The sequence below is a fragment of the Nerophis lumbriciformis genome, linkage group LG38 (assembly GCF_033978685.3).
Source record: "Nerophis lumbriciformis linkage group LG38, RoL_Nlum_v2.1, whole genome shotgun sequence".
Classification (NCBI taxonomy): Eukaryota; Metazoa; Chordata; class Actinopteri; order Syngnathiformes; family Syngnathidae; genus Nerophis; species Nerophis lumbriciformis.
In genome coordinates, this window is record NC_084585.2 from 18,181,634 (window position 1) to 18,209,151 (window position 27,518).

At 38.1% G+C, this 27,518-nt stretch overlaps 2 protein-coding genes across 6 annotated transcripts in view; one reads left to right on the forward strand and one right to left on the reverse strand.

The window, feature by feature from the left end:
* The window catches only part of wnk2 (WNK lysine deficient protein kinase 2), a 109,568-nt gene extending 108,185 nt beyond the window's left edge, over positions 1 to 1,383 (reverse strand). For 3 of the 5 annotated variants that reach the window (XM_061932313.2, XM_061932311.2, XM_061932310.2), the window contains exon 1: positions 290 to 1,379. In XM_061932313.2, coding sequence (XP_061788297.2) covers positions 290 to 931 — 642 coding nt within the window. In that variant the 5' untranslated portion in view covers positions 932 to 1,379. Of the gene's footprint in view, positions 1 to 289 lie in introns of all 5 variants that reach the window. The other 2 variants (XM_061932315.2, XM_061932314.2) reach the window with 1 other exon arrangement.
* A 7,607-nt stretch (positions 1,384 to 8,990) lies between these two features.
* Positions 8,991 to 27,518, forward strand: part of ninj1 (ninjurin 1) — a 37,544-nt gene continuing 19,016 nt past the window's right edge. Inside the window, exons 1-2 of the mRNA XM_061932850.2 lie at positions 8,991 to 9,136; positions 23,899 to 24,136. Coding sequence (XP_061788834.2) covers positions 9,080 to 9,136; positions 23,899 to 24,136 — 295 coding nt within the window. The 5' untranslated portion in view covers positions 8,991 to 9,079. The remainder of the gene's footprint in view (positions 9,137 to 23,898; positions 24,137 to 27,518) is intronic.

The following is a 27,518-nucleotide window of genomic DNA, read 5'->3' on the forward strand; positions in this document are numbered from 1 at the left end:
AATTATATAAAGTATATATACATATATTTTTACTTGGGGCCGTAGTTTGGGGACCCCTGAACTAAATGATACATTGCGAGAATCGTTTTGAAATAGAGGAGCACTTTGAATAGAGAATCGATTCTAAATTGAATCGTCACCCAGGAATCGGAATCGGATCGAATCGTTAGGTGCCGAAAGATTCATAGCCACGCAGGAGCTCAGACAAGCCTAACTGTAGTGTTTGAATGTACCATCAGTGTTTCTGGGCACGTGACAGGAAGCTGGCGTGTGACGTGTAGAAACCCACCTGGAGTTCGCACCACGCCACTTCCACCCAAGTGTCGGTGTCCAGACCTTTGTAGACGGTCTTGAAGGAGCCTCTCCCCAGCTCAATGTCAAACTTGAGGAAGCGGCCCCCGGGCGAGGTGGACACGGCTTTCATCCCGGGCTCCTCTTCGTTCTCATCACTTCCTGCTTTGCCCGTGACGTCACAGGACACGCCCTCTTCCTTGACCTGGCTTCGGCAGGTGTCACCTTTCTCCTCCTCCTGGCCGGATCCCGCGCTGACGTCCGCCTCCGGCTTGGTCGCTGCGTTCTCCTGGCGGCGGCTCGCATGCAGAGCGCGGGTTCGAGTCCGGCCGACGATGGCGCGCAGGTCGATGTTGAGCATCGGGGTGCTGTGCGCGCACTCCGCCGCGTCCACCGCGTGCTCGTCGAAGTCCGACACCCACAGGCTCCGCCGAATGAACCTCTGGCGGAGCAGCCCGCGGTAGTCCGCGGAGGGGTAGGCGCTGGGGTCGCTGGCCCCCCGCAGGACATTGTCGTCCGCTCCGTTCTCGTAGACGGCCCTGAAGGCATTGGCGTTGATGTCCGAGTCCAAGTCGGGGACTGAGCAAAATGACGATCCAAGGAGTGGCAGATCTTTGCTCGGGTCCTCCGCTGCATCCATCCCCGGCGCTCGTGTTAGTCGCTCACCCCGGGAGGCGACATCGTGTGCGGGGGATGAGGAGCACTCCCGCCGTGGGGAGTGGGCTCGCCTACCTGCAGCGTTTCGCACGCAGTGACGCAATCCGGCAGCACCCAATGTTCGGCCTGGGGGGTGTTGAGGGTCCGCAGCATCTCCTCCAAAAAGTTCACCTTAGCCTGCACGCAATGCTACATTCAAGCGGGCTGCGGTGAAAAAGCATGTCGTGTAAAAAAAAAAAAAGGTTGGCACTAGAATCCTACGTGCACACGCGCGTCACGGGAACCAGCAAGTGCGCAGATATAATTACCAACACATAAACAAAGAGCCGGCATCCGGGTGCTCAGTCTTCCCTCCTGCGTGCACTTCTCTTCCCGCGGCGACATTCTGGAGAGCAGTGCGGGAGGAGGAGAGGAGAGAAGCCGATCAGGTGATGTCCACTGCGGCACACTTCCACGCACTTGCCCCGGAGAGCCTGGGTGGTGTCTTTACCGACATACGGGAGAGGTGCACGGATCGATCCAAACATCGGTTACGTCGATACGAGTTAATTGTATCAGTCTTGGGTCGATACGAGCACAACGAGATCGACATTTTACCTTGTTGGTTATGAAAAGCTGCGAGCTTTTTCATATTGTTGTTACTTATTATTGCTATATTGTGCACAAACTTAGAGAACAAATTATTGGACACTTTGAGGGGTTTTAATGAGGGCTTTTGTTTACTTATTAAGAGATATCAGCTGAATTTGGCTGAAGAAATTGTATGTAATAAAGGGAAATAAATGCATTTTTGTTAATACTGTTACACAATGTCAACTTGTTCAATTAAAAATTGTTTAATTGTCACTTTACTGATGAACATATGTGTTTCCTGTTATATTATATATTATTAATATGTAACCTGTTCAGCCTTGTGGTTAGAGAGTCCGCCCAGAGATCGGTAGGTCGTGAGTTCAAACCCCGGCCGAGTCATACCAAAGACTATAAAAAAAAGGGGACCCATTACCTCCCTGCTTGGCACTCAGCATCAAGGGTTGGAATTGGGGGTTAAATCACCAAAATGATTCCCGGGCACGGCCACCGCTGCTGCTCACAGCTCCCCTCACCTCCCAAGGGGTGAACAAGGGCATGGGTCAAATGCAGAGGTTAATCTCACCACACCTAGTGTGTGTGTGACAATCATTGGTCCTTTAACTTTTTAATATTCTGATTACTACCAAAAACAACAAACTATAGGCAAACGTCTTAAAATCACTCAATGATCTTGAAAACATTCAAAGTAAAAAGTATCAGTGTTAGTACAGTATCGGTATTAAACTTTTGGAGCCATAAGCAGGTTTTCATTTTTTGGGGCAGCGTAGCTCGGTTGGTGGAGAGGCCATGACAGCATCTGGAGGCTTCCAGGTTCGATCCCAGCTTCAGCCGTTAATCACTGCCGTTCTGTCCTTGGGCAAGACATCTGATAAAGGGTTTCACTATTTAAAGCGCTATATAAATATAATTCACTTCACTTACTTTGCGCATCACTCCCCCACCATTAAAAAATATATTCACCCTTTTTTTATGTGAAACGATTTTCATACTTTTTTAAATCAAATTTGAATTGAATAACATGCATGTTTTATACTAAAACATATTCATGGGAAACATATTCAATAATAAAAAAATGTGTTCAAAAGAACAAATTTAACATAATTAAAAACACATTTTGCATATATCTCTACGGTCTAAAACCATTCATCCATCTATTTTCTGCCGCTTGTCCCTGTCGGGGTTGCAGGGGGTGCTGGAGCCTATCCCAGCCAGCCCAGCACTTATTGGGGACAATGAATACAGTACTTATGGGGAGAGTTGTCAATATGTTATTTTAAATATTGGAGTAGGAAGGGTGGGAATATGTTTGCAGTAAAATTTACTATGAAGTGTCATGTCGTACATTAATTGCCATTTTCTTTGCGCCTCGTCACACTAAACAGGGGCTCCCACGCATTGCAGGGCCCTTCGCTTAGTGTGTGGTCGCAACCTCGATTTACAAACGTCTGGTTTGCGAATTTTTAGTTTTACAAACCTTTTGCATCGCACAAAATATGTTTCTGTGTGCAAACCATGTCTCATTTTGCATGCCGCTTGAAGCCATCAGGGACTGCCATTTTGATGACATCACTTCTTGTACAAACGGTTATGGCTATTTTGAAGAGGCGTGGCCCCCTTTGTCACATCCTGTATACCCGGGCGTGGCCATTTAAAAGAACTTGGATGGCGAGCGGCGCTTCTGACGTGTTTAATTTCACAATTGTACCTTGCGTCGGTCAGATCTATGTCAGCCTGTCTAAAAGTTCACTTTGAAACACTTTGAATGTGTCCAAACTCTTACAGTCTTGCTGTATTGCTTCGGGTTGCAATGCGACTGCTTTGAGCTTGTATTTTAGCAAGTTAGCTTCCAACTTGCAGCACCTTCAGTTCGAGAATTTTATCATCAAAGTGGGATTTGTTCCGCAGCAAGTTTTGTGATGAGACTGGAAAAAAAGCCACAGCAGACCTTTGTTACAGTCAGTACGTGTCCATTCACTAAATTAGTCAGATATCTCTAAATAAGCCTCCTACAATCCATTGAAACACCTTAATCCGATCGTGTTAATAATGTTATCGGACTAACACAAGAGAGGACCCTTTTTTGGAAAACCAGATCTCCCGAGTGGGTGTGTGCGGCCAGAGAGGACCCTTTGTATCATGCATGTGCCACTCTCAGCGCGTGGGATACAACCCGGAAGCAGATGCCATCCATCCATCCATCCATCCATTTTCTACCGCTTATTCCCTTCCCTATCTCAGCTACAATCGGGCGGAAGGCAGGGTACACCCTGGACAAGTTTCCACCTTATCGCAGGGCCAACATAGATAGACAGACAACATTCACACTCACATTCACACACTAGGGCCAATTTATTGTTGCCAATCAACCTATCCCCAGGTGCATGTCTTTGGAGGTGGGAGGAAGCCGGAGTACCCAGAGGGAACCCACACAGTCACGGGGAGGACATGCAAACTCCACACAGAAAGATCCAGAGGCCGGGATTGAACTCACGACTACTCAGGACCTTCGTATTGTGAGGCAGACGCACTAACCCCTCTTCCACCGTGCTGCCCCGGAAGCAGATGCCATACAATAAAAACGTAGCAACTATTGTCATGGAGAAGATACTTTTTATTTGCTTCACAAATTAAACGAACAGAATATTTTGAAATGCATCGATGGTAGAAGAAAATAAACTGAGATTTATTTAAGAAGGGAGCTAAGGAAATGGAAAATTCTGGATTAATTCAGACCCCCGAACCAAATACGAATGAGATGAAAGGTAATGAAGCAGGTATGTTAAAGGCAAATAATAAAGTGTACACAAATCTCTTCAAGCTGCATTTGTGCACTCCAGACCGATTAACTTTCCACACAGCACAACTGGCAAGATAGTCCACAACAATAGCAATCTTGCTCTGGTTATCAGTTAGGGAACAAATGGTCTTTTCCTTCGGATTTAAAACTACTTCCATTAATCCACAGACCCTTTTGAATGAACTTTGAGACATTCAAAAGTTTTGTTTCCATGTTTTTCGTCCAAAAATTCCTTAAAAAAAACTATTCCGCCGCCTTTCTTTGCATCCGCCCCACTACATTCTTGGTGGTAGCATCATGTCCGTAGCGCAATTTAATATCATTTCTCGATGCTGTTTAACACCAGCAAAGTCATTAGAGACAAAATGTGGCAATATTACAGCGGAAATCACTTAAAACAAGTTGTAAGGTTCCCCAAATCCTGACGTCATAGGTCAGGGGTGTCAAACTCATTTTAGTTCAGGGGCCGCATGGAGAAAAATCTGTGCACATGCGGCATTAAAACTAAAAAATAAAGACAACTTCAGATTGTTTTTATTTGTCCTACTCAGGACAAAAAAAGAATAAATACATTCTGAAAACATTACAATAAAAAATATAGAAAAAAATACAGGCAGCAGTAAAGTTTAGATTCATTAAGGAAAGAAAAAAGTGAATGAATGTTTATAACTGAATAAATTTACATATGCATGAAAAAAAATGTCTTTTGTATTATCTTTTTAAAGAATTAAGTAACGTTTATGACAACCTTTTTCAAAAACACAATATAGAATGTGAGATATAACAGGATAATGCATACATTTATCATTTGTTTTCAAAACGGTTACAAAAAAGTGGGACCCATAAAAATGTATTGTGGGACCCCATTTTTATGACTTGATCGGGTCCCTGCGACCCCATTTTGAAAATTCCTGGCACCAACACTGATGGAGTATTGGGCCGGTTCTGATACTAATCAAATATCATCCCGGGGGCCATAGATAATTAATTCACGGGCCGGATCTGGCCCACGGGCCATGACTTTAAAACATGTCATAGGTCAACCAGTAAAGTAAATCAGTTATCCGTGCTGAAATGAAATAAGTGCCACCCAGTGTATGGGAGGCACATGGCGTATGACCAATAGTCACATTTGAGAGTGTACATGGAAACTTGGACTTCACATGTATGTGTGAAAATACAAAAAAAACTAATTGAGAAATCAGACTAATTTGGAATGGAATGGAAACTGAAGGAGAAGGCACTAGCAGGACACAAGCCGATGAATGATCACCTCACACTAAGTTTGTGCTAAAGCTAGCGGTGACTGTATGGTGAAGCCACTACTCCGAAACTCCCAGAGTGTTTATTTATGTTTTATTGAAAATGTCTGACTGAATTTTTGACATTTTAGATGGTATTTTCACATTATTTGCGGATTGTAAATGCAATTGTACAAAACCCAAAACCAGTGAAGTTGGCACGTTGTGTAAATCGTAAATAAAAACAGAATACAATGATTTGCAAATCATTTTCAACTTATATTCAATTGAATACACTGCAAAGACAAGATATTTAATGTTTGAACTGAGGAACTGCCTGAAGGACCGAAGGTCATGGGCATTCAAGGTTGGTTTTCAGCCTTACCGCTTGCGTGCAGTGATTTCTCCAGATTCTCTGAACCTTTTGATGATATAACGGACCGTAGATGGTGAAATCCCTAAATTCCTTGCAATAGCTGGTTGAGAAATGTTGTTCTTAAACTGTTCGACAATCTGCTCACGCATTTGTTCAAAAAGTGGTGACCCTCGCCCCATCCTTGATTGTGAATGATTCAGCATTTCATGGAAACTGCTTTTATACCCAATTATGGCACTCACCTGTTCCCAATTAGCCTGTTCACCTCTGAGATGTTCCAAATAAGCGTTTAATGAGCATTCCTCAACTTTCTCAGACTTTTTTGCCACTTGTGCCAGCTTTTTTGAAATATATTGCAGACATCAAATTCCAAATGAGCTAATATTTGCAAAAAATAACAAACTTTTCCAGTTTGAACGTTAAGTATCTTGTCTTTGCAGTCTATTCAATTGAATATAGGTTGAAAAGGATTTGCAACTAATTGTATTCTGTTTTTATTTACGATTTACACAACGTATTTTGATAAAGCAAAATTATTGTTATCCAAGCTCACTTTCTTTGTACATAACTTTACTGATTGTGAGATTTGTGGCTTTTCAGAAAATTTCCTGGGCTTGAGTCTAAGTAGCCACTCCAAACGTCGCGTCTGTAATCAGCAAAGTCCAAACAACTCCAATCCAGGTTCTAGGCAGCACCTTGAAGATGATGCTGGGCTGTTAGTGCTGATGGCAAGACCATATTTGGTGAAGCCACCTCCTCCCTCTCTCTCTCGGAAAACATGAGGTAAAGTAAATGTAAATGTAAATCTCTCTCATACACACACAAAGTGACATGTTAGACCACAATGTTGACACTGAGGTATAACAACAGCAACATCTCTGAAGTTTATTCTTCAGTTGTTATTCTTGCCTGTCCATGTCACCATGGCGATGACTGACTCATTAGCTGGGTGGCTGTCAATCTCCATGCAACCTCTAAAACCATTCATGTGTCAGTAAAAGTATTCATCCTATTCTCTGGTGCACACAATCAGCTCCAGCTGCTATTCTTTGGTATCTTTCAATTTAAGGAGATTAAAAGCAACTAGTCTGTGCAACATGTCTAATGTCATGTACGATATCACATGTATTCATTTTCTCTTTTCATTTCATTTCTAAATCTGTAGCAAGACTTGGCGGTATTGCCATTTGTCATATCCCTTAAGGCAGAGAGATGTTCAACCATTTTCCACCAAGGGCCAAAAAAACCCCAAAAACAAAGATTTTTGATAGTTGACATCTTTTTTTTTATTTTGTAAAAAAGCTAAAAAAATAAACATAAATCTTTGTGCTCTTATCAACTACTATAGCATCAATATTTCAGCTTTTCCTCTTTAAATGTGGCTTTTTTTCCTATATTTTACTGTGGACTTTTATGTTCATGTTGTGACTGCATAAATTGATGATACACAAGTCAGTATGGATAAGAAATACTGTACTAGGAGGCTGTGTTTAGCTTTTGATTCAAAGTGTATTTTTCCTGCAACATTGTTAATAAACATATACGATAATAAACTACATGAACTTTTTATGCGGCCTTATGTTTTTTTTAAATGTATTCTTTATTTTTAGCATTTGAATGAAATGAGCTTATTTCGGTCATATAATCAACCACTTTGTGTGATAAATTTAACAGCACAGATTGTACATATTAACAATCATACACATACACACACAAAAAGAAAAAGAATGACCGAAAAAGGAATAGGCTGAAACCAAGACTTGTATTTGCCTATCCTATACATTCACTGAAAATTAGATTGCCTGGAACATCAAGGTTAAAAAAAAATCAATGGGATGAAAGTAATCGTTGCTATATTTTAGAATTTTTAATTATTTCACCTTTCAAGGCTTTTCTAAACCTTAACAAAGAACTACATGTCTTCAACTCCTCACTGAGCTTGTTCCACCATTTAACTCCTAATACTGAAATACATTTGTATTTTATATTCATTCTTACTTTACATATTTCAAAAATCAATATCCCCCATAAATTATAGTTTTCTCCTCTTAATTTAAATAACCTAAGAATACAAGCTGGAAGGTTGTTGTTCTTTACTCGAAACACAATTTCCATTGTTTTTAAAACCATAATATCTGAAAATATTAACACATTAGAACTTATGAATAATGGATTGGTAGGTTCATAGTAGCACGCGTTGTGTATTATTCTAATTACCCTTTTTTAAAGTTTAATTATTGGGTCTATGTTTGTTTTATAAACATTTCCCCAAACTTCAACACAATATGTTAGATATGGAAAATTAGAATAATAATATACCGTAACATGTTACAAAATATAGCATTTCCTGTTGTTTTTATCTCTTATCTGTTAACCATTTTCCAAATGTTGTAGGATTTTAAGATTTCTCTGGAATGTAAAGTGCATTACAAATACCATTTACGGTACTATAAGGGTCAACTATTATTAATAGTTTAATGAGACAATGCACATTAATGAACATGAACATTCAAATGTGCCACATTGTAGCCAGATATTCTTTTCCATCTGCATGCAGATGGGTGGTATAATTATAATTATTAAAAAGTATCAATAGAGTATCTATCTATCCTGGCCTTTAAATGATTAAAATCATATTTAATCTCTTTATTTCAAAATGTCTGAGTGAAAAATGTAGGAGTTCTTAAATGCTGTAAAAGTTATACTTTTCCTGAAAGGTGAAAAACTATTTGATAGCATCTGCAAGATTTCAGCAGCGAGGTTGCAATGCCGCGTGTAAACGCAGGATGGCAGTAAAGTGTTACTGTAAGAACATAACTTCCCTTCTTTTAATTAGAATACTAATTCATTATAGTTGGTTTTTTTTTCAACTTGTTGGACAAAAAATATTTTGGTAGAATAAACTCAATCATCACAACTATTGTTCTTCCATCAACTCCACCAGGCCCACGTTGTTGTTGGTGAAAGGGCGGGAGGTGGTTCCCTCCCCACCCTCCCCGATGACGTCACGGCAGCTTTCAGTTTACTGGACGGTGCCCACACGAGCCCGCACGAACCCACTCGACGACCACCGAGACAGAAACACAATATTTCTCCTGTAACTAAAACTTCCTGGAATCAGCGATGGCGATGGACGGCTTAGAAATGAACGGAGATGCCGACCATAACGGAGACACGGAGGTAAGGCGGCACCGGCGTCCGCTACACGAGATACGGTGAGGTAGAACCCCGCTCTACTTTGCTGTTAAGCTGATATAGCGTTAAACCGCTGCAATCAACCCGGAAACGACACACATTCTATACTGTTATTTGCGCGGTGACTTTTTTCTTTTTCTTCCACCAGTAAACATACCTAAATATATGTTTCACTCTACGTTCCTTATTCATAAAGCAGAGCTCCTAAACCTGCAGTCCGCGGGCCAAATGCGACCCAGAAATGACATCAGTTTAAAACTTTGGAGCGACGAACACTAAAACAGCAATGCCCTCCTGTCGTATAGATCAGTGGTCCCCAACCACCGGTCCGGGGACCGGTACCGGTCCGCAGAGAAACATTAAATAATTTCTAAACGACTGCATTTTCTCCGACTTAACTTTTGCCTGTCCCACTAAACACACCAATAAGCTTGTTTATAGATGTACAATAACACTCATAGTATGTTGCCATTTGTTATATTTGATATAACTCTGTGACATGATAAAATGCACATTAATAAACATATAAAGTATAAATGTGACAGATTGTAGCCAAAGGCTGATTTCCATCTGCATCTCATTCCAAACAAACAAGCCCAGGGCTCCCACTAATTCAGCGTTATAGTGAGTTGTATTTTTCATGCACTTATTTTTGCTGTATTTATCTGGCACAAGTGGAAAGCCGGTCCCTGAAAATAATGCCTACATTAAACCGGTCCCTGGTGCAAAAAAGGTTGGGGACCGCTGATATAGATGATCTTTGACTACCAGTGTTTTTTCAGTGGGTCCTTGGAAACAGGACAGTGCTGCTGTCAAATAGATGCTTTCTGAATTGTGCTTTTGCAGTACATTAGATCAGGGGTCACCACCCTTTTTTGCACCGGGGACCGGTTTAATGTAGACGTTATTTTCACGGACCAGCCTTCCACGTGTGGCAGATAAATACAGCAAATAAGTGCATGAAAAAAATCACCATCATGTTGATTAGTGGGAGCCCGTGGCCTTTTCCCTTTGCAAAAAAGCTCTCCATAGACTTGTTTTTTACTCTTTTTTTGCTCGTAGTAGGCTTTTTCTACCTACTCGGTTATAGGCGATACATCACATTCAAGGACTAGAGCATGGGTATATAATAAAGCTAGAAATACTTGCCGATAGATCCAATAGATTTCTGTGGATTCGTATTTCCATTCTAAAAGTTATGCATTCATATTTTGTGCAATATTTCATACGTAGATACACTAATGTTAGCTTTTTTTGGTCAAATTTTCCATGCGTAAATATATCTGTTATTGCTAACTACTTGTGTAATGGGACTATGTACAATAATACCAGTACTTTAACTTACTAGGCCAAAGGAGATATTTTCTTCCTTCTGCACAATTATTATATGCAACAATTTAGCACTTTTCCATCTGCCTTATGCACTTTAACTACTATGGTCCCTTTGTTCCTTATCTGCCCTGATCTTAGGTCATCAACCTGCCGCGGACTGCAAATGGAACCTAGCTTTTGGCTACGATTTGGCACCTTTAGATTTTATATGTTTATTAATGTGCATTGTCCCATGTGACAAAGATGTAATAAATATAGCAAATGGTGACTTCCTATCAAGAGTTTTATAATACATCTATGAACAAGCATATTGGTGTGTCTGGTGAGACTGGAGAAAGTTAGGTAGGAGAAAATGTGTCACGGACCGGTGCCGGTCCCCAGACTGGTGGTTGGGAACCACTGCATTAGATAAAAAAGCAAAGCCCTCCTGTTACATAGATGATTTTGACTTGCGCTTATGTTGTGTCTTACGCCTGTCTCCTTAACTGAAGGATAACATGGGTGGTTATGGTTATGGTTGTGGTATTTGTTTCTTTTGAACGTGCATACAGTTACAATATGATATATTACATATTTTCAGTTTCTCATTACAACATGTCCGAAAAGAAGTAGGAAGAAGCAGACCTTATTTAATGCTACCCCTTTTCCGTTTCCTAGGAATTTCTTACACATGTTTGCTTACTTCCTGTACTCGATCTTGTCACACAAACAAATATATAATACATAATTAAAGAAATTAGCAAACAAATAAGGTTCTCATGGATAAATAATGAAGTACATTGTGATTCACAAGAGATTAATAAGATTATCTTGTTTTTTAATAAGCTTCAAAATGTTTATCAGGATTCGTCTTCTTTGTACTTTGTAAACACTTTAAGTTTAAGCAGTTTTTTAAACTGAATCATATTAGCACATTGTTTAAACCAGGGGTCCCTGAACTACAGCCAGCAGGGAGTCCCGACAGCGACCAAAATCCAGCCCGTGAGAAGTCCCAAGGTTAAAAAAAAATAAAAATAATATATATACTGTATATATATTTTTGATTATTATTCTTTTTTTTAAATCTGTCCTTTCTAATCCATTTTCTACCGCTTGTTACTCTCGGTGCAAATCATAATGCCTAAAATGCGTTTTCCCATTAATAACTATATATATATATATATATATATATATATATATATATATATATATATACAGTATATATATACATATATATATATATATATATATATATATATATATATATATATATATATATATATATATATATATATATATACACACAGCCTGGTCCCCGGTCAAATTGTTTTGACCCAATGCGGCCCCCGAGTCAAAAAGTTCGGGGACCCCTGGTTTAATCCATTCCATAATTTAATTCCACATACTGATATACTAAAGGTCCTAAGTGTTGTGCGTGCATACAAATGTTTTATATTAAAATGTTCCCTAGGTTATATTTCTCCTCTTGTTGAGAAGAATAGTTGTACATTTGTGGGTTCTGGTTATACAGTAATTGCATTGCAAATAAATGTAGCTATTTGCAAATGCACCAAGTCGTTGATCTTCAACATTTTGGATTTTATAAATAAAGGGTTTGAACGTGCTTTATTTTCAACATTATGTATTATTCTAACTGACATATTTTGTAACATGGTTAGTGAATGAAGTGTACTTTTGTAATTATTTTCCCATATTTCTATATAATAAGTACCGTATTTTCCGCACTATAAGGCGCACCTAAAAACCTCCAATTTTGTCAAAAGCTGACAGTGCGCCTTATAATCCGGTGCGCCTTATATATGGACCAATATTGAGCCACAACAAATCTAAACTTCATTTTCATAAAGTTTAGGTCTCGCAACTACGGTAAACAGCCGCCATCTTTTTTCCCCGTAGACGAAGAAGCGCTTCTTCTTCTACGGTAAGCAGCTGCCCCCGTAGAAGAAGAAGCGCGCGGTGCATGCTGGGATATATGACGTTTCATTTCCATTTGTGTGTTTATGTAAAGACCCCAGAATGGCTCCTATTAAGTGTGTTGTCTGTCTAATTATAAATAATGCAGAAGAGGCGTGTTGGCTGAGTTCTCAACGTTTACTCACATTGTGCTCATAACCACATTCTAACTGCCGGCATGGCGACATACAACAACGCTTCTCAGGGCTACCGCCCATGCTCGTCACTCCAGTTGCATGCTGGGTAGTGTAGTTGTTATATTCTTAGCTCATAACATCACATTAAGAGACACGCTAACGCGCTTAATTCAATACTCGCCATCATTCCGGGTGGATTGACAAAAGAACTCCAGCCGCTAGATATTGGTGTCAACAGGGCATTCAAAGCTAGACTTCTAACTGCGTGGGAACAGTGGATGACAGAAGGCGAACACACGTTCACCAAGACAGGGAGACGGCGCCGGACGACATACGCCACTATCTGTCAGTGGATCGTAAATGCCTGGGCTGATTCAGTCTCAACTGCGGTCCGAGCTTTCAGGAAGGCAGGAATTGTCACTGAACTGCTAGACAACAGCAGCGACACTGACTCCATTAATGACGACTTCGACGAGACGGAGCCGGCCACTTTGGATGCCGTATTCACTCAACTGTTTAATTCGGACACTGAAGAAGAAGAATTCGAGGGATTCGTGGATGAGGAAACACTTCATAAAGTGAGCTTTACATGTTTATTTTGTGTGTTGTGTTGTGTGACATTAATGTTTGAGCAACGTTGAGTTATTGATATATTGTTATTGCTCTGCACTATTTCGAGTGTTACTATATTGTGATTGCACTAACGTTTGATTTACCGTAACACGAGTAAATCAGCTGTTTATTCATTTTGGGAGTGAACAGAGTTGTCAGAACGCTGGTTTGTAATCTATTAATAAAGTTTGACTGACCTATCTGACTGTTTTGTTGACATTCCCTGTAGCGCAGCTCCATCTAATGGATGCATAGGTGCGCCTTATAATCCGGTGCGCCTTATATATTAACAACGTTTTGAAATATGCCATTCATTGAAGGTGCGTCTTATAATCCGGTGCGCCTTATAGTGCGGAAAATACGGTAAAATATGGTAATTGGATTTTTGGCCCAGTTCATTATTAGCTTTATTCTTTGTTGACGTATTTCTTTCCCCTTTATGTTGTAAAGTTTTTACATGACATTTCTAGTTCATTTCACCGTCTATTATTACACCTAAAATGTGATTTATTTTATCCTTTCAATGTCTACTCTGTCTATTTGTATTTGTGTTTGACTTTCTCTTCAACTGTTACTAAATAGCATTATTTTAGTTTTGCTGAGATTCAAGAATAGTCTGTTTTATTGTTGTTTTCATCCAACCATGTCTTTAATTTGTTAATCCATCCATCCATCCATTTTCTACCTCTTATTCCCTTCGGGGTCGCGGGAGGCGTTGGAGCCTATCTCAGCTACAATCGGGCGGAAGGCGGCGTACACCCTGGACAAGTCGCCATCTCATCGCAGGGCCTAATTTGTTCATTTCTTCTGTTATTATTTGTATTAGCTTCTGTGTGTTCGCTCTGAAAAAAACACAGTCGTGCAATATGCAAATAGTACTAACTTTAAGTCTGCTGTAACTTTACAAATATTGTTTATATAGAGATTGAACAATTTTGGTCCCAGTTTTGATCCCTGGGGTATGCCACAATATATGTTTGGCGCTGTAGACATGCGTTCGCTTAGCTTCACATATTGCTTCCTGTTGTTTAAGTAGCTTCTTACCCAGTTCAAGACCCTCCCTCTGATACCATACTGTTCTAATTTGTTAATTAAGTTATTAATATATTACGTCGCAGAGATCAGCTTCCGTCATCCTTAACCCACAAACATAAGTCTTGCTTGGCGACTATCTTTATCAATCACCACAACAATTAGACAAATACTGCACTGTAATACATACAAAACATAAATTAGACTCAATTTGATATTCAACCCTAGGCCAAAATGTGTAGAATATGATTTGAAGGGGTCATATTAGGATTTATTTTCTACATTTAAAACACTTTGTTGTACTCTACATAACATGTAATAGTGGTTGGTTCCAAATTTTGCATGGATTATGTTTTACGGACTTTTTAAAATTTTTTTTACAAATATATTTTATTGAATTTTTCAGTTAAAATCACATTTAACAGTCATACTTTGCTCACGCAAACCTTTCATACAGGCACACATCCACTCATACACACTCACATGCACACTTGAGGAGAGAGGTGCACTTGAACTTTAGCAACTCAAGATTTACAGTATAGACATTATTAGAAAAAATACTTAGATATAGTATATATATATCCATCCATCCCGCTCTGGCTCAAGATCAGCAGGCTATCCAGACCATAGCATGGTCATGAAGGATCCTCAGGAAGTGATCACAAGATCACCTCCCGAGGACCTCTCCACCGTTCACACTTAAAAAAGAAAAAGAAAGTCACAGGGCTTGATCAGATGCAAAACAATACAAAATAAAAAGTCACAGAAAAATGTTAATAAAAATTAAAAAAAATATATAAAAAAAGCAAGTAAACCGTGACAAACCCATATCAAAAGTGACACAAAAAAACAATAATAGTGTAGGATCAATACAAAAAATAATAACAATAATAAAAAAGTAATACAACTACAAAAAAGATGGCAGTTTTTTTTTTTACGGACTATTTTTAAACGTCTTTTTGACCAACTTTTCTGGATGTGCTGTTTTGTGCCCGCACGACACCCTTTCGGTATATATATATTATGGATAATCCACTGATGTCACCAATGGCAAAAACAACACCAATGGGGCAAATTCCAAACAACTTGTTTCCCGGAAGTATGAAGGAAGGCAAGATCCAAGATCCCTGGTTTAGTTTCAACTTTCCGTGACAGATGCAGGTCCCGAATCCAACAAAGCAGGTAGCAATAGGTAAGGAACGTTGGATTTGAATATTTGGGCCCCTTTAAAAAAACTAAAACTGTGCTAAACTAAAACTTTTTTTTTTCTTTTGAGATAAAGATTATTTATATATTTAATATTTGTTTACTTGCTATGGTATATTATTCATTTATTATTTATTTATTAACTGTTCTGTTACAGAGAACAAGGAAATGGGATAACATTGCTATAGAATGAAAAGGGGTAGGATTAAATAAGCTCTGCTTCTTCCTACTCCTTTTCGGACATGCTGTAATGAAACAACTGGAAATATGTGATGCATTACATTGTATCGTATGCCTGTTGGAAATAAACTGAAACTGAACTAAACTGAACTGATCTGAAAAACAAGCTTAATTGGTTCTGTGACGAAGCTCTTATCTTAAAACACTTGCATCTCAAATAATATTAAATTGAAATTAACTTGGTCCCCCAAAAAGGCACAATTGTAACAAGTTACATTTAAAAAATAAATAAAAACAAACTTTTAGATAACAAATATTGTATGAAAATAATACAACATAATTAATTACTAACAACTACAGTAGTTTTATAAAGTAATGTAATAATAATGTACACCATTTACATGAGAAAGTGGACTTATACAGTATCTTTTTCCAGCTACTTTTTCGTCAAACACACCATCAACAGCTTCTGCATATTTTAGCGGATAAATGCCTGCTGTTTAGATCTTATTTTGACATTTTCAGCTGGCGTTAGACTGCTTCAGTATGGCGCAGATGAGCAGTGATACACTCCGAATACTTCGCCAAGTTGTTTTTGATTATTTACTTTTTTAATTTAATAGATATCATCCGCTTCATCTTCTCAGCACTGTTCACTAATGGCGGCGATGCTTGGAACTCCAATTTCTGCTTGCAACGTAAAGAATAACAATCATTTTAAGTTGAGGTACAACTATGTATATATACAGTATATATATACATATATACAGTACCGGACAAAAGTTTGGACACACCTTTTCATTCAATGGGTTTTCTTTATTTTCATGGCTATTTACATTGTAGATTGTCACTGAAGGCATCAAAACTATGAATGAACACATGTGGAGTTATGTACCTAACAAAAAAAGGTGAAATAACTGAAAACATGTTTTATATTCTAATTTCTTCAAAATAGCTACCCTTTGCTATGATTACTGCTTTGCACACTCTTGGCATTCTCTTGATGAGCTTCAAGAGGTAGTAGTCACCTGAAAGGGTTATCACTTCACAGGTGTCATAGTTTTGATGCCTCCAATGGCAATCTACTATGTAAATAGCCATGAAAATAAAGAAAAAGCATTTAAATGAGAAGGTGTGTCCAAACCTTTGGCCTGCACTGTATATATACCTATATATATACCTATATATATATATATATATATATATATATATATATATATATATATATATATATATATATATATATATATATATATATATACTGTATATATGACTTTTTCAAGCATAAAAATTGCTAAATTAACTACAAATATCAACATAACAGTGGTGTTGACTCAAGAGGAGACCAAACCATTTAGAGCAGGCTGTTCAGTTTCGTGACCCCTGATTGGCTCAGCCTCAGGCAGCATTACTATATTAGATTAAAAGAGTGTAAAGGCGACTAAAGGGTGTTATTCATGTATAGAGGGCTCTCATAATGTTAAAAAATATACACATTTAGAAGGTCATAAACAGGTTCGTTATGCAGTAGCTATGGAAATATTTTATTTATAATTAATGATATCTACTTGATGGAAATTCATTTTTCGCGGTCATGTCCACAAACAATTATTATACAAGGGATTACTGTACTTGCTTTGTAATGGACAAATATAAAAAAAATATTTTTTAAAAATCCTGAAGAATGTGTACAAAGTCTGAATTGTATGACTTTGGGGACATTGTACGACAAACGCGGGGGTGTCATTTCAACTGCAATTTTTTGTTCTTAAAGGAACTTTCTAGCTAGAAGAAGCGTCATGTGTGGAGGGAGGCAGTTGTGTCAGAGGAACAATGCAGGCATAGAAATTCAAATCCACAATTTATGGGAGGTGCAGTCCCTCACAGAGTCTCGCTAGGTTGGACCCACAGCTAGAACTCAGTTCCAGAAAGACTTCCTCCAGTCGGCTCATAAAGAAAAAGGGACAATGAAGTTGAAGTGGAAGTGTGTGTTTGTGGCACACGGTGCATGCATGGGGAGTAAGTAAGTATATGGATGAAACATATATTGCAAGTGATGACTTCCTCTTATGTAACGCTGCACATGTACAAAACAAGGAAGTCGGTGCATGCCCACTTCCTGGATGGACTGACCAGCCCATTGGACTAAGGACACACAGACCTCAGCTGGGCTTGATAATCACTCTGAGCGTCTGAATTGAGTCTGCGCCATGTTGTAAAAAGGTTTATAGGTTTGGCGTACACCCCTGTTTCCAAGCAGACTGGAGCTTTGGCATGAAATGGAAGTCCTGGGCTCTAAAAAAAGGATGTGACTTTAGGAAAACATTGCTTGGCCTTTCTTTTGCAACACACGGTGACCTCGTGGGTCATGGAGTTTTGTAAAGTTTTCCTTGAGCAATTGAAAACTTTCACTTCCTTCGAGGGTTTTCCCACAAAAAAAGCTGATTCATATAGTTTTGATGATTACAATCTAGTCCTTGGGTAACCTTATTTTTGTTACGACAGAGAAATAAAATGTGGATAAATTTAAACATTTGTGGAACTGTTGATCACCGTAAATGAAAAGCATATTTTACGTATTTTTTCGGCCCAAGTTAAGCATTTTTTCGAGCATGAAATGGGACAAGCAGTAGAAAATGGATTCATGAAAATGGCTAAATGGACTCTGTGATGAGGTGGCGACTTGTCCATGGTGTACCCCGCCTTCCGCCCGAATGCGGCTGAGATAGGCTCCAGCACCCCCCGCGACCCCAAAAGGGACAAGCTGTAGAAAATGGATGGATGGCTAAATGGACTAAAAGGATCAATACCACAGTAGTATTGGCTACAGGATGAAAGCAAACCAATCAGAGCGCGATGTTCAATATCGCGACAATTACGGTTTAGGGGTGGGTACCTAATCCGGTACTTTCTTGCCACCGACCGAATCCCGCTGGCCCCATTGATTCACATAAAATCCAACGGTGCCATGTTTCGGTACTTAGCTTGCCCGTGACGTCACGCCCGGTTGCCGACTCAGCTGGCTCTTCGCAACTCTAAGTGGAACTTAATATCATACTTTCAAATGATGATTTAACGATAGTAAAACAATATGGACAGCAGATAACTGGACAGCAGTTATCATAATCAACTCATTTTTAAATGTTGCAATAAAAAAATTAGATTTTGTTATCAAACAATTAATATTTATTAACACACACAAAAGTACTGAAAATCTACCGTTGAGTACAGCATCGATACCCAGGTAACTGGAATTGGTACTCTATTTGTTCAAATGTGAACGATACTCATCGCTACAAGGGCTGCAATTATTAGTCAATTAAATTAATTATTTGATTAGAAGATAGCATCGATTTATATTTTGTTGCTTCTATTAATCCTTTAATGAGTGTAACTACAGATGTAACGATAAACGGTAATAATGATAACCGCGGTAAAATCCCCAACAATTAAATATTCCGTTTCAAATTCAAATTTTAATTATTAAATCAAAAATGATGGAAAAAAACGTGTTTAATAGTTGCACTTTGACAAACTCACGGACTAACTGGCGCCACCTCGCTCGCTTAAATGCTAACATGAAAACAAGAGACATTACCGTCTTTCCCCATCAGTGTTAATTCTCACAGCTGTTTTTAATTTAGTTTTAGTGATAGTCTTTTGACGAAAATGGATTTCCGTTTTAGTCATATTTTAGTCATCTAAACCAATTTAGTTTTAGTCTAGTTTTAGGCGACAAAATTCCTCAACATTTTAGTCGACAAAAATAACAGTACATTTTGTGAACTAATGTACTATAATCAGGTGCGCCTTATGTATGAAAAGAGATCAAAAATAGACCATTCATCAGCAGTGCGCCTTATAATCCGGTGCGCCCTATAGTACAGAAAATACGGTACTGTAATATCATTTCATTTCCCACATAAATCCGATCTAATCTTGTAAATGTCCATCACTTGTTTTAACACTTGCCCTCCATATGCTCACTTTGGAGTAATTTATTCCATAATATGATTATTATTGTGGCTGTGGCGCCACATCTTTTACTGAAAGCTGTGTGCGTGTATTCATGGCGTGTCCATAACGAAAGGAAATGATTGAATTTCCCCTCGAATTAAACAAACAAAATAAAAACAGATGCTGATGGTCATTTGGAGATTTCATAAGAAGGGAATGCAAGTGGACATCACTTACTAATCTATATTTAGGGTTTATGGTCATAACTGTGCTGACTTCTGCAACATAACCTTTGTATAAGTGGCAGTGGAAGTTGTTGGAGATGGAAACTTCTTCACTCCCTTCAATTGACCTCTTGTGTGTTCACAATCTTCCACAGGAAATAAAGGAAGTGTTCTCAAAGCAAAGCATCATAAAACTTTTCCAAAATGTACAGGCAAAAGTTACATTTCAACACTCCTAACTGTCCTTCAAGGGCAAAAAGAAGCAAACTAATACATAAATAAAACTTGTGAATAATAGTACCCTGTAGCAGTGTTTAGTGAAAACCACAAGGTTTTTTGTCATTCAAGTGTAAAAAGAAGTAAACACGACACAAAAATATAACTTACACAACAAAAAAACGTATTATAATAATGTTAGCAGCCAGGACAGGGACTTAACCACACAAGTTAAACTTCCTGTTCTATGTTTATCATCACACTTTTCCTCTTTTCTTTTTGTAAGAAAAAGCCAAACACACGTTTGGATTTCAAACTTTTAGAACTTCCATGGCGCTTTGTACCACAGTGCTGTATTATAGTAGTACCACAAGTAAATGTTTATTATACCACAGTACTGTATTATAGTAGTACCACAAGTAAATGTTTATTATACCACAGTGCTGTATTATAGTAGTACCACAAGTACTGTATATGTTTATTATACCACAGTACTGTATTATAGTAGTACCACAAGTAAATATTTATTATACTACAGTACTGTATTATAGTAGTACCACAAGTAAATGTTTATTATACCACCGTACTGTAATATAGTAGTACCACAAGTAAATGTTTATTATACCACCGTACTGTAATATAGTAGTACCACAAGTAAATGTTTATTATACCACAGTACTGTATTATATTAGTACAAGTAAATGTTTATCATACCACAGTACTGTATTATAGTAGTACCACAAGTAAATGTTTATTATGCCACAGTACTGTATTGTAGTAGTACCACAAGTAAATGTTTATTATACTACTGTACTGTATTATAGTAGTACCACAAGTAAATGTTTATTATACCACAGTACTGTAATATAGTAGTACCACAAGTAAATGTTTATTATACCACAGTACTGTATTATATTAGTACAAGTAAATGTTTATCATACCACAGTACTGTATTATAGTAGTACCACAAGTAAATGTTTATTATACCACTGTACTGTATTATAGTAATACCACTAGTAAATGTGTGTTATACCACAGTACTGTCTTATAGTAGTACTACAAGTAAATGTTTATTATACCACAGTACTGTATTATAATAGTACCACAAGTAAATGTTTATTATACCACAGTACTGTATTATATTAGTACAAGTAAATGTTTATCATACCACAGTACTGTATTATAGTAGTAAGACAAGTAAATGTTTATTATACCATAGTACTGTAATGTAGTAGTACCACTAGTAAATGTGTGTCATACCACAGTACTGTATTATAGTAGTACTACAAGTAAATGTTTATTATACCACAGTACTGTATTATAATAGTACCACAAGTAAATGTTTATTATACCACTGTACTGTATTATATTAGTACAAGTAAATGTTTATCATACCACAGTACTGTATTATAGTAGTAAGACAAGTAAATGTTTATTATAACACTGTACTGTATTATAGTAGTACCACAAGTAAATGTTTATTATACCACATAGTACCACAAGTAAATGTTTATTGTACCACATAGTACCACAAGTAAATGTTTATTATACCACGTAGTACCACAAGTAAATGTTTATTACACCACATAGTACCACAAGTAAATGTTTATTGTACCACAGTGCTGTATTACAGTAGTACCACAAGTAAATGTTTATTGTACCACAGTACTGTATTATAGTAGTACCACAAGTAAAGGTGTTTTATACCACTGTACTGTATTACAGTAGTACCACAAGTACATGTTTATTGTACCACAGTACTGCATTATTGAAGTACCACAAATTAATGTTTATTATACCACAGTACTGTAATATAGTAGTACCACAAGTAAAGGTTTATTATACCACAGTACTGTATTTTAGTAGTACCACATGTTTATATGTTTTTTGTGCCACATTACTGTATAGTAGCATAAGTAAATGTTTATTGTACAACATTATTGTGTTAGTATCTCAAGTAAATGTTTGTACCACAGTACTGTACTACAGTAGTGCCACAAGTAAATGTTTATTGTATCACAGCACTGTATTAGTACTTAAAGTAAATGTTTTGCTGTATACTACAGTACTGTATTAGTACCTCAGGTAAATGTTGTGTACTACTACTACTATAGCAGTATATTAGTACCTCAAGTAAATGCTGTTTACCACAATAATGGATTAATACCTCAAGTAAATGTTGTGTACTACAGTCTGTATTAGTACTTCAAGTAAATGTTGTGTACTACAGTCTGTATTAGTACCTCAAGTAAATGTTGTGTACTACAGTCTGTATTAGTACTTCAAGTAAATGTTGTGTACTACAGTCTATATTAGTACCACAAGTAAATGGTGTGTACTACAGTCTGTATTAGTACCTCAAGTAAATGTTTTGTTGTTTACTACATACAGTACTGTATTAGTACCGTTAGTAAATGTTGTGTACTACAGTACTGTATTAGTAGCTCAAGTAAATTTAGTGTACTGCAGTTCCATATTAGTACATCAAGCAAATGTTTTGTTGTGTACTACAGTACTGTATTAGTAGCTCAAGTAAGTGTTGCTTACCACAATAATGGATTAGTACCTCAAGTAAATGTTGTGTACTACTGTATTAGTACCTCAAGCAGATGTTTTTCTGCGTACCACAGTCCTGTATTGGTACCTCAAGGAAATTCTTGGCTGTGTACGACAGTACTGTATCAGTACCTCAAGTAAATGTTGGGTACTACAGATCTGTATTAGTAGCTCAATAATTGTTTTGCTGTGTACTATAGTACTGTATTACTAGCTCAAGTACATTTTGTGTACTACAGTCTGTATTAGTACCTCAAGTAAATGTTGTGTACTACAGTCTATATTAGTACCTCAAGTAAATGGTGTGTACTACAGTCTGTATTAGTACTTCAAGTAAATGTTTTGTTGTGTACTACATACAATACTGTATTAGTACCGTGAGTAAATATTGTGTACTACAGTACTGTATTAGTAGCTCAAGTAAATTTAGTGTACGGTACTGCAGTTCCATATTAGTACCTCAAGCAAATGTTTTGTTGTGTACGACAGTACTGTATTAGTAGCTCAAGTAAATGTTTTGTTGTGTAATACAGTCTGTATTAGTACCTCAAGTAAATGTTGTGTACTACAGTCTATATTAGTACCTCAAGTAAATGTTGTGTACTCCAGTCTATATTAGTACCTCAAGTAAATGGTGTGCACTACAGTCTGTATTAGTATTTCAAGTAAATGTTTTGTTGTGTAATACAGTCTGTATTAGTACCTCAAGTAAATGTTGTGTACTACAGTCTATATTAGTACCTCAAGTAAATGTTGTGTACTAGTCTGTATTAGTACCTCAAGTAAATGTTTTGTTGTGTACTACAGTACTGTATTAGTACCATGAGTAAATATTGTGTAGCCAACTACAGTACTGTATTAGTACCTCAAGTAAATGTTGTGTACTATAGTCTGTATTAGTACCTGAAGGAAATGTTGTGTACTACAGTACTATATCAATACCTCAAGTAAATGTTTTGTTGTGGACTATAGTCTGTATTAGTACCTCAAGTAAATGTTTTTTGTGGACTACAGTCTGTATTAGTACTTTGAGTAAATATTGCATAGTACAGTGCTGTATTAGTAGCTTCAGTAAAAGTTTTGTGTACTACAGCTCTGTATTAGTAGCTGAAGTAAAAGTTGTGTGTACTACAGTACTGTATCAGGAGCTGAAGTAAAAGTTGTATGTACTACACTACTGTATCAGGCGCTGAAGTAAAAGTTGTGTGTACTACAGTACTGTATCAGGAGCTGAAGTAAAAGTTGTGTGTACTACAGTACTGTATCAGGAGCTGAAGTAAAAGTTGTGTGTACTACAGTACTGTATCAGGAGCTGAAGTAAAAGTGGTGTTTTGTGTGGCAGGTTCCACTGCGCGGTCCTACGAGGCAGCGGACGAGGCCATTAAACATGAACCACTACGCCAACAAGAAGAGCATTGCAGAGAGCATGCTGGACGTGGCTCTGCTGATGGCCAACGCGTCGCAGCTGAAGGCCGTGATGGAACAAGGGCCTAGCTTCTCCTTCTACGTGCCGGTCATCGTCCTCATCAGCGTCTCCCTCATCCTGCAAGTCCTGGTTGGGATTCTGCTCATTTTCATCGGTAAGACTTGTTTTCTTGACTTGTTTCATGAGGGAAGTAACCTTCAGTCATTTGTAAGGAATATTAGAACAGGTTGTGGAGGGGTGGGATTAAGGGGGAAGAGTATATTTATAGCTAGAATTCACTGTAATTAAAGTATTTCTTATATATATATATATATATATATATATATATATATATATATATATATATATATATATATATACATACATATATATATATATACATACATATACATATATACATATACATAAACATATATACATATATACATATATATATATACGTATATATATATATATATATATAGTACAGTACACAGTAATGAAAACACAGTTGTTCTACTAACTGTACTGTATTTGCTGCTTACTAAAAAAACACTATTTGAGTAGCCTTTGTTCTGCCATTTGAGTACTGGCGAGCGATCTGTGAATCCGGGAACATATCCTTCACGGATTTGTTGAAAACATCCGCAAATGAGAACGGAATGTTGCTTGCAAGGTGGCCCTTAATACTGCGTTGCCGCTGCCTTGTGCTTCTCTGACCGTTCATGAGTGACTATCTCCGTTCAGCCACCGTGTTATGGGTTATAGATAAACCTATGGATAACAGAGACATATATAATAGTCTCCTTTTCAGGTGAGAGGACGCTAAAGGCAGTGCCTTTAAAGCACGCCCCCAATATTGTTTGTCCGGCTGGAAATTTTGGACATTACTACTTGCCGTAGTTTTGAAGCATTGCATGATGGTAATCCGGATGTTGTGTGTCAGTGTATTAACGTGCCGGCTGGAATAAACACACGCTGAGAAATAGCTCCGTGCCTGCCTACTTTATGGGTTATAGATAAACCTATGGATAACGGAGACATATATAATAGTCTCCTTTTCAGGTGAGAGAGGACGCTAAAGGCAGTGCCTTTAAGGCACGCCCACAATGTAGTTGTCCGGCTGGAAATCGGGAGAAATTCGGGAGAATGGTTGTCCCGGGAGATTTTCGGGAGAGGCACTGAAATTCGGGAGTCTCCCGGAAAACTCGGGAGGGTTGGCAAGTATGTGGACAACAGAAACTATTTTTAATGCACTGACGCTCTACTGGGAGACGGTGGACCATCTCAACACAGCAGCGCAGTCATGGAATAGGAATGTAACAATATGAACATTTCATATCACAGTTACTGTGACCAAAATTATCACGGTTATTATTATTATTGCCTTGTTAAATTGTTAAATGTTTAAAGGAGCCATATGTAATAATGTAATCATTAAATGGCCCTGATTTGTCAAAAGGCATTAATAAATCATGTTTTTTTTCGAATACCTCTATAACTGATAACGGTAGTTCAGCCGCGATATGCTCATTTCCAAATTAGATTTACAGACCCGAAATCTTTTTATTGTTTTCATTTTGATGCCCCACCCTCTTCTATTTGACCAATTAGAAAGTCTGTGAGTGTGTCACATCCAGATTGTCAGTTACGCACTGCCCGCTTTGTCTGGCTACTGCCACTGGTAAAGTTACTAAACATGTCATTACTTAGTAAATCTAAAAGGCGTCGTTACGATTCTCAATTTATTGATGACAAAGCCAGGAACAAAACGAGGATTTGTATCGGGGATGCCTTTGAAAGATGGAGACGATTGAAGGCGGAGAATCATTTTTTATCTGACGCCAAACTTGCTAATTTCCTCCTTGATAGGTAAGTAAGGTATCTACGTTTTTTTATTAATTGTAATAAATGGAAATGGACATTTCGTATGTACAGTCGTGGTCAAAAGTTTACATACACTTGTAAAGAACATAATGTCATGGCTGTCTTGAGTTTCCAATAATTTCTACAACTCTTATTTCTTTGTGATAAAGTGATTGGAGCACATACTTGTTGGTCACAAAAAATGTTCATGAAGTTTGGATCTTTTATGAATTTATGATGGGTCTACTGAAAATGTGAGCAAATCTGCTGTGGCCAAACAGCTCAATTTTTGTTTCATCTGACATCACATGGACAAAGATAAGACCTTCTGGAGAAAAGTTCTGTGGTCAAATGAAACCAAAATTGAGCTGTTTGGCCACAATACCCAGCAATATGTTTGGAGGAGAAAAGGTGAGGTCTTTAATCCCAGGAACACCATTCCTACCGTCAAGTATGGTGGTGGTAGTATTATGCTCTGGGCCTGTTTTGCTGCCAATGGAACTGGTGCTTTACAGAGAGTAAATGCGACAATGAAAAAGGAGAATTACCTCCAAATTCTTCAGGACAACCTAAAATCATCAGCCCGGAGGTTGGGTCTTGGGCACAGTTGGGTGTTCCAACAGGACAATGACCCCAAACACACGTCAACAGTGGTAAAGGAATAGCTAAATCAGGCTCAAATTAAGGTTTTAGAATGTCCTTCCTGAAGTCCTGACTTAAACGTGTGGACAATGCTGAAGAAACAAGTCCATGTCAGAAAACCAACACATTTAGCTGATCTGCACCAATTTTGTCAAGAGGAGTGGTCAAAAACTCAACCAGAAGCTTGTGGATGGCTACCAAAAGCGCCTTATTGCAGTGAAACTTGCCAAGGGACATGTAACCAAATATTAACATTGCTGTATGTATACTTTTGACCCAGCAGTTTTGCTCACATTTTCAGTAGACCCATAATAAATTCATAAAAGAATCAAACTTCATAAATGTTTTTTGTGACCAACAAGTATGTGCTCCAATCACTTTATCACAATAAAATAAGAGTCGTAGAAATTACTGGAAACTCAAGACAGCCATGACATTATGTTCTTTACAAGTGTATGTTAAAGTTAAAGTACCAATGGTTGTCACGCACACACTAGGTGTGGTGAAATTTTTCCTCTGCATTTGACCCATCCCCTTGTTCACCCCCTGGGAGGTGAGGGGAGCAGTGGGCAGCAGCTGTGGCCGCGCCCGGGAATCATTTTTGGTGATTTAACCCCCAATTCCAACCCTTGATGCGGAGTGCCAAGCAGGGAGGTAATGGGTCCCATTTTTATAGTCTTTGGTATGACTCGGCCAGGGTTTGAACTCACAACCTACCGATCTCAGGGCAGACACTCTAACCACGAGGCTACTGAGTAGGTAAACTAGTATGTAAACTTTTGACCACGACTGTAAAGTATATTGTCCAATACAGTCTATTATCTTGTCTAACAATCAATCAATCAATCAATCTTTATTTATATAGCCCTAAATCACAAGTGTCTCAAAGGGCTGCACAAGCCACAACGACATCCTCGGTACAAAGCCCACATAGCCCACATACGGGCAAGGAAAAACTCACCCCAGTGGGACGTCGATGTGAATGACTATGAGAAACCTTGGAGAGGACCGCATATGTGGGTAACCCCCCCCCTCTAGGGGAGACCGAA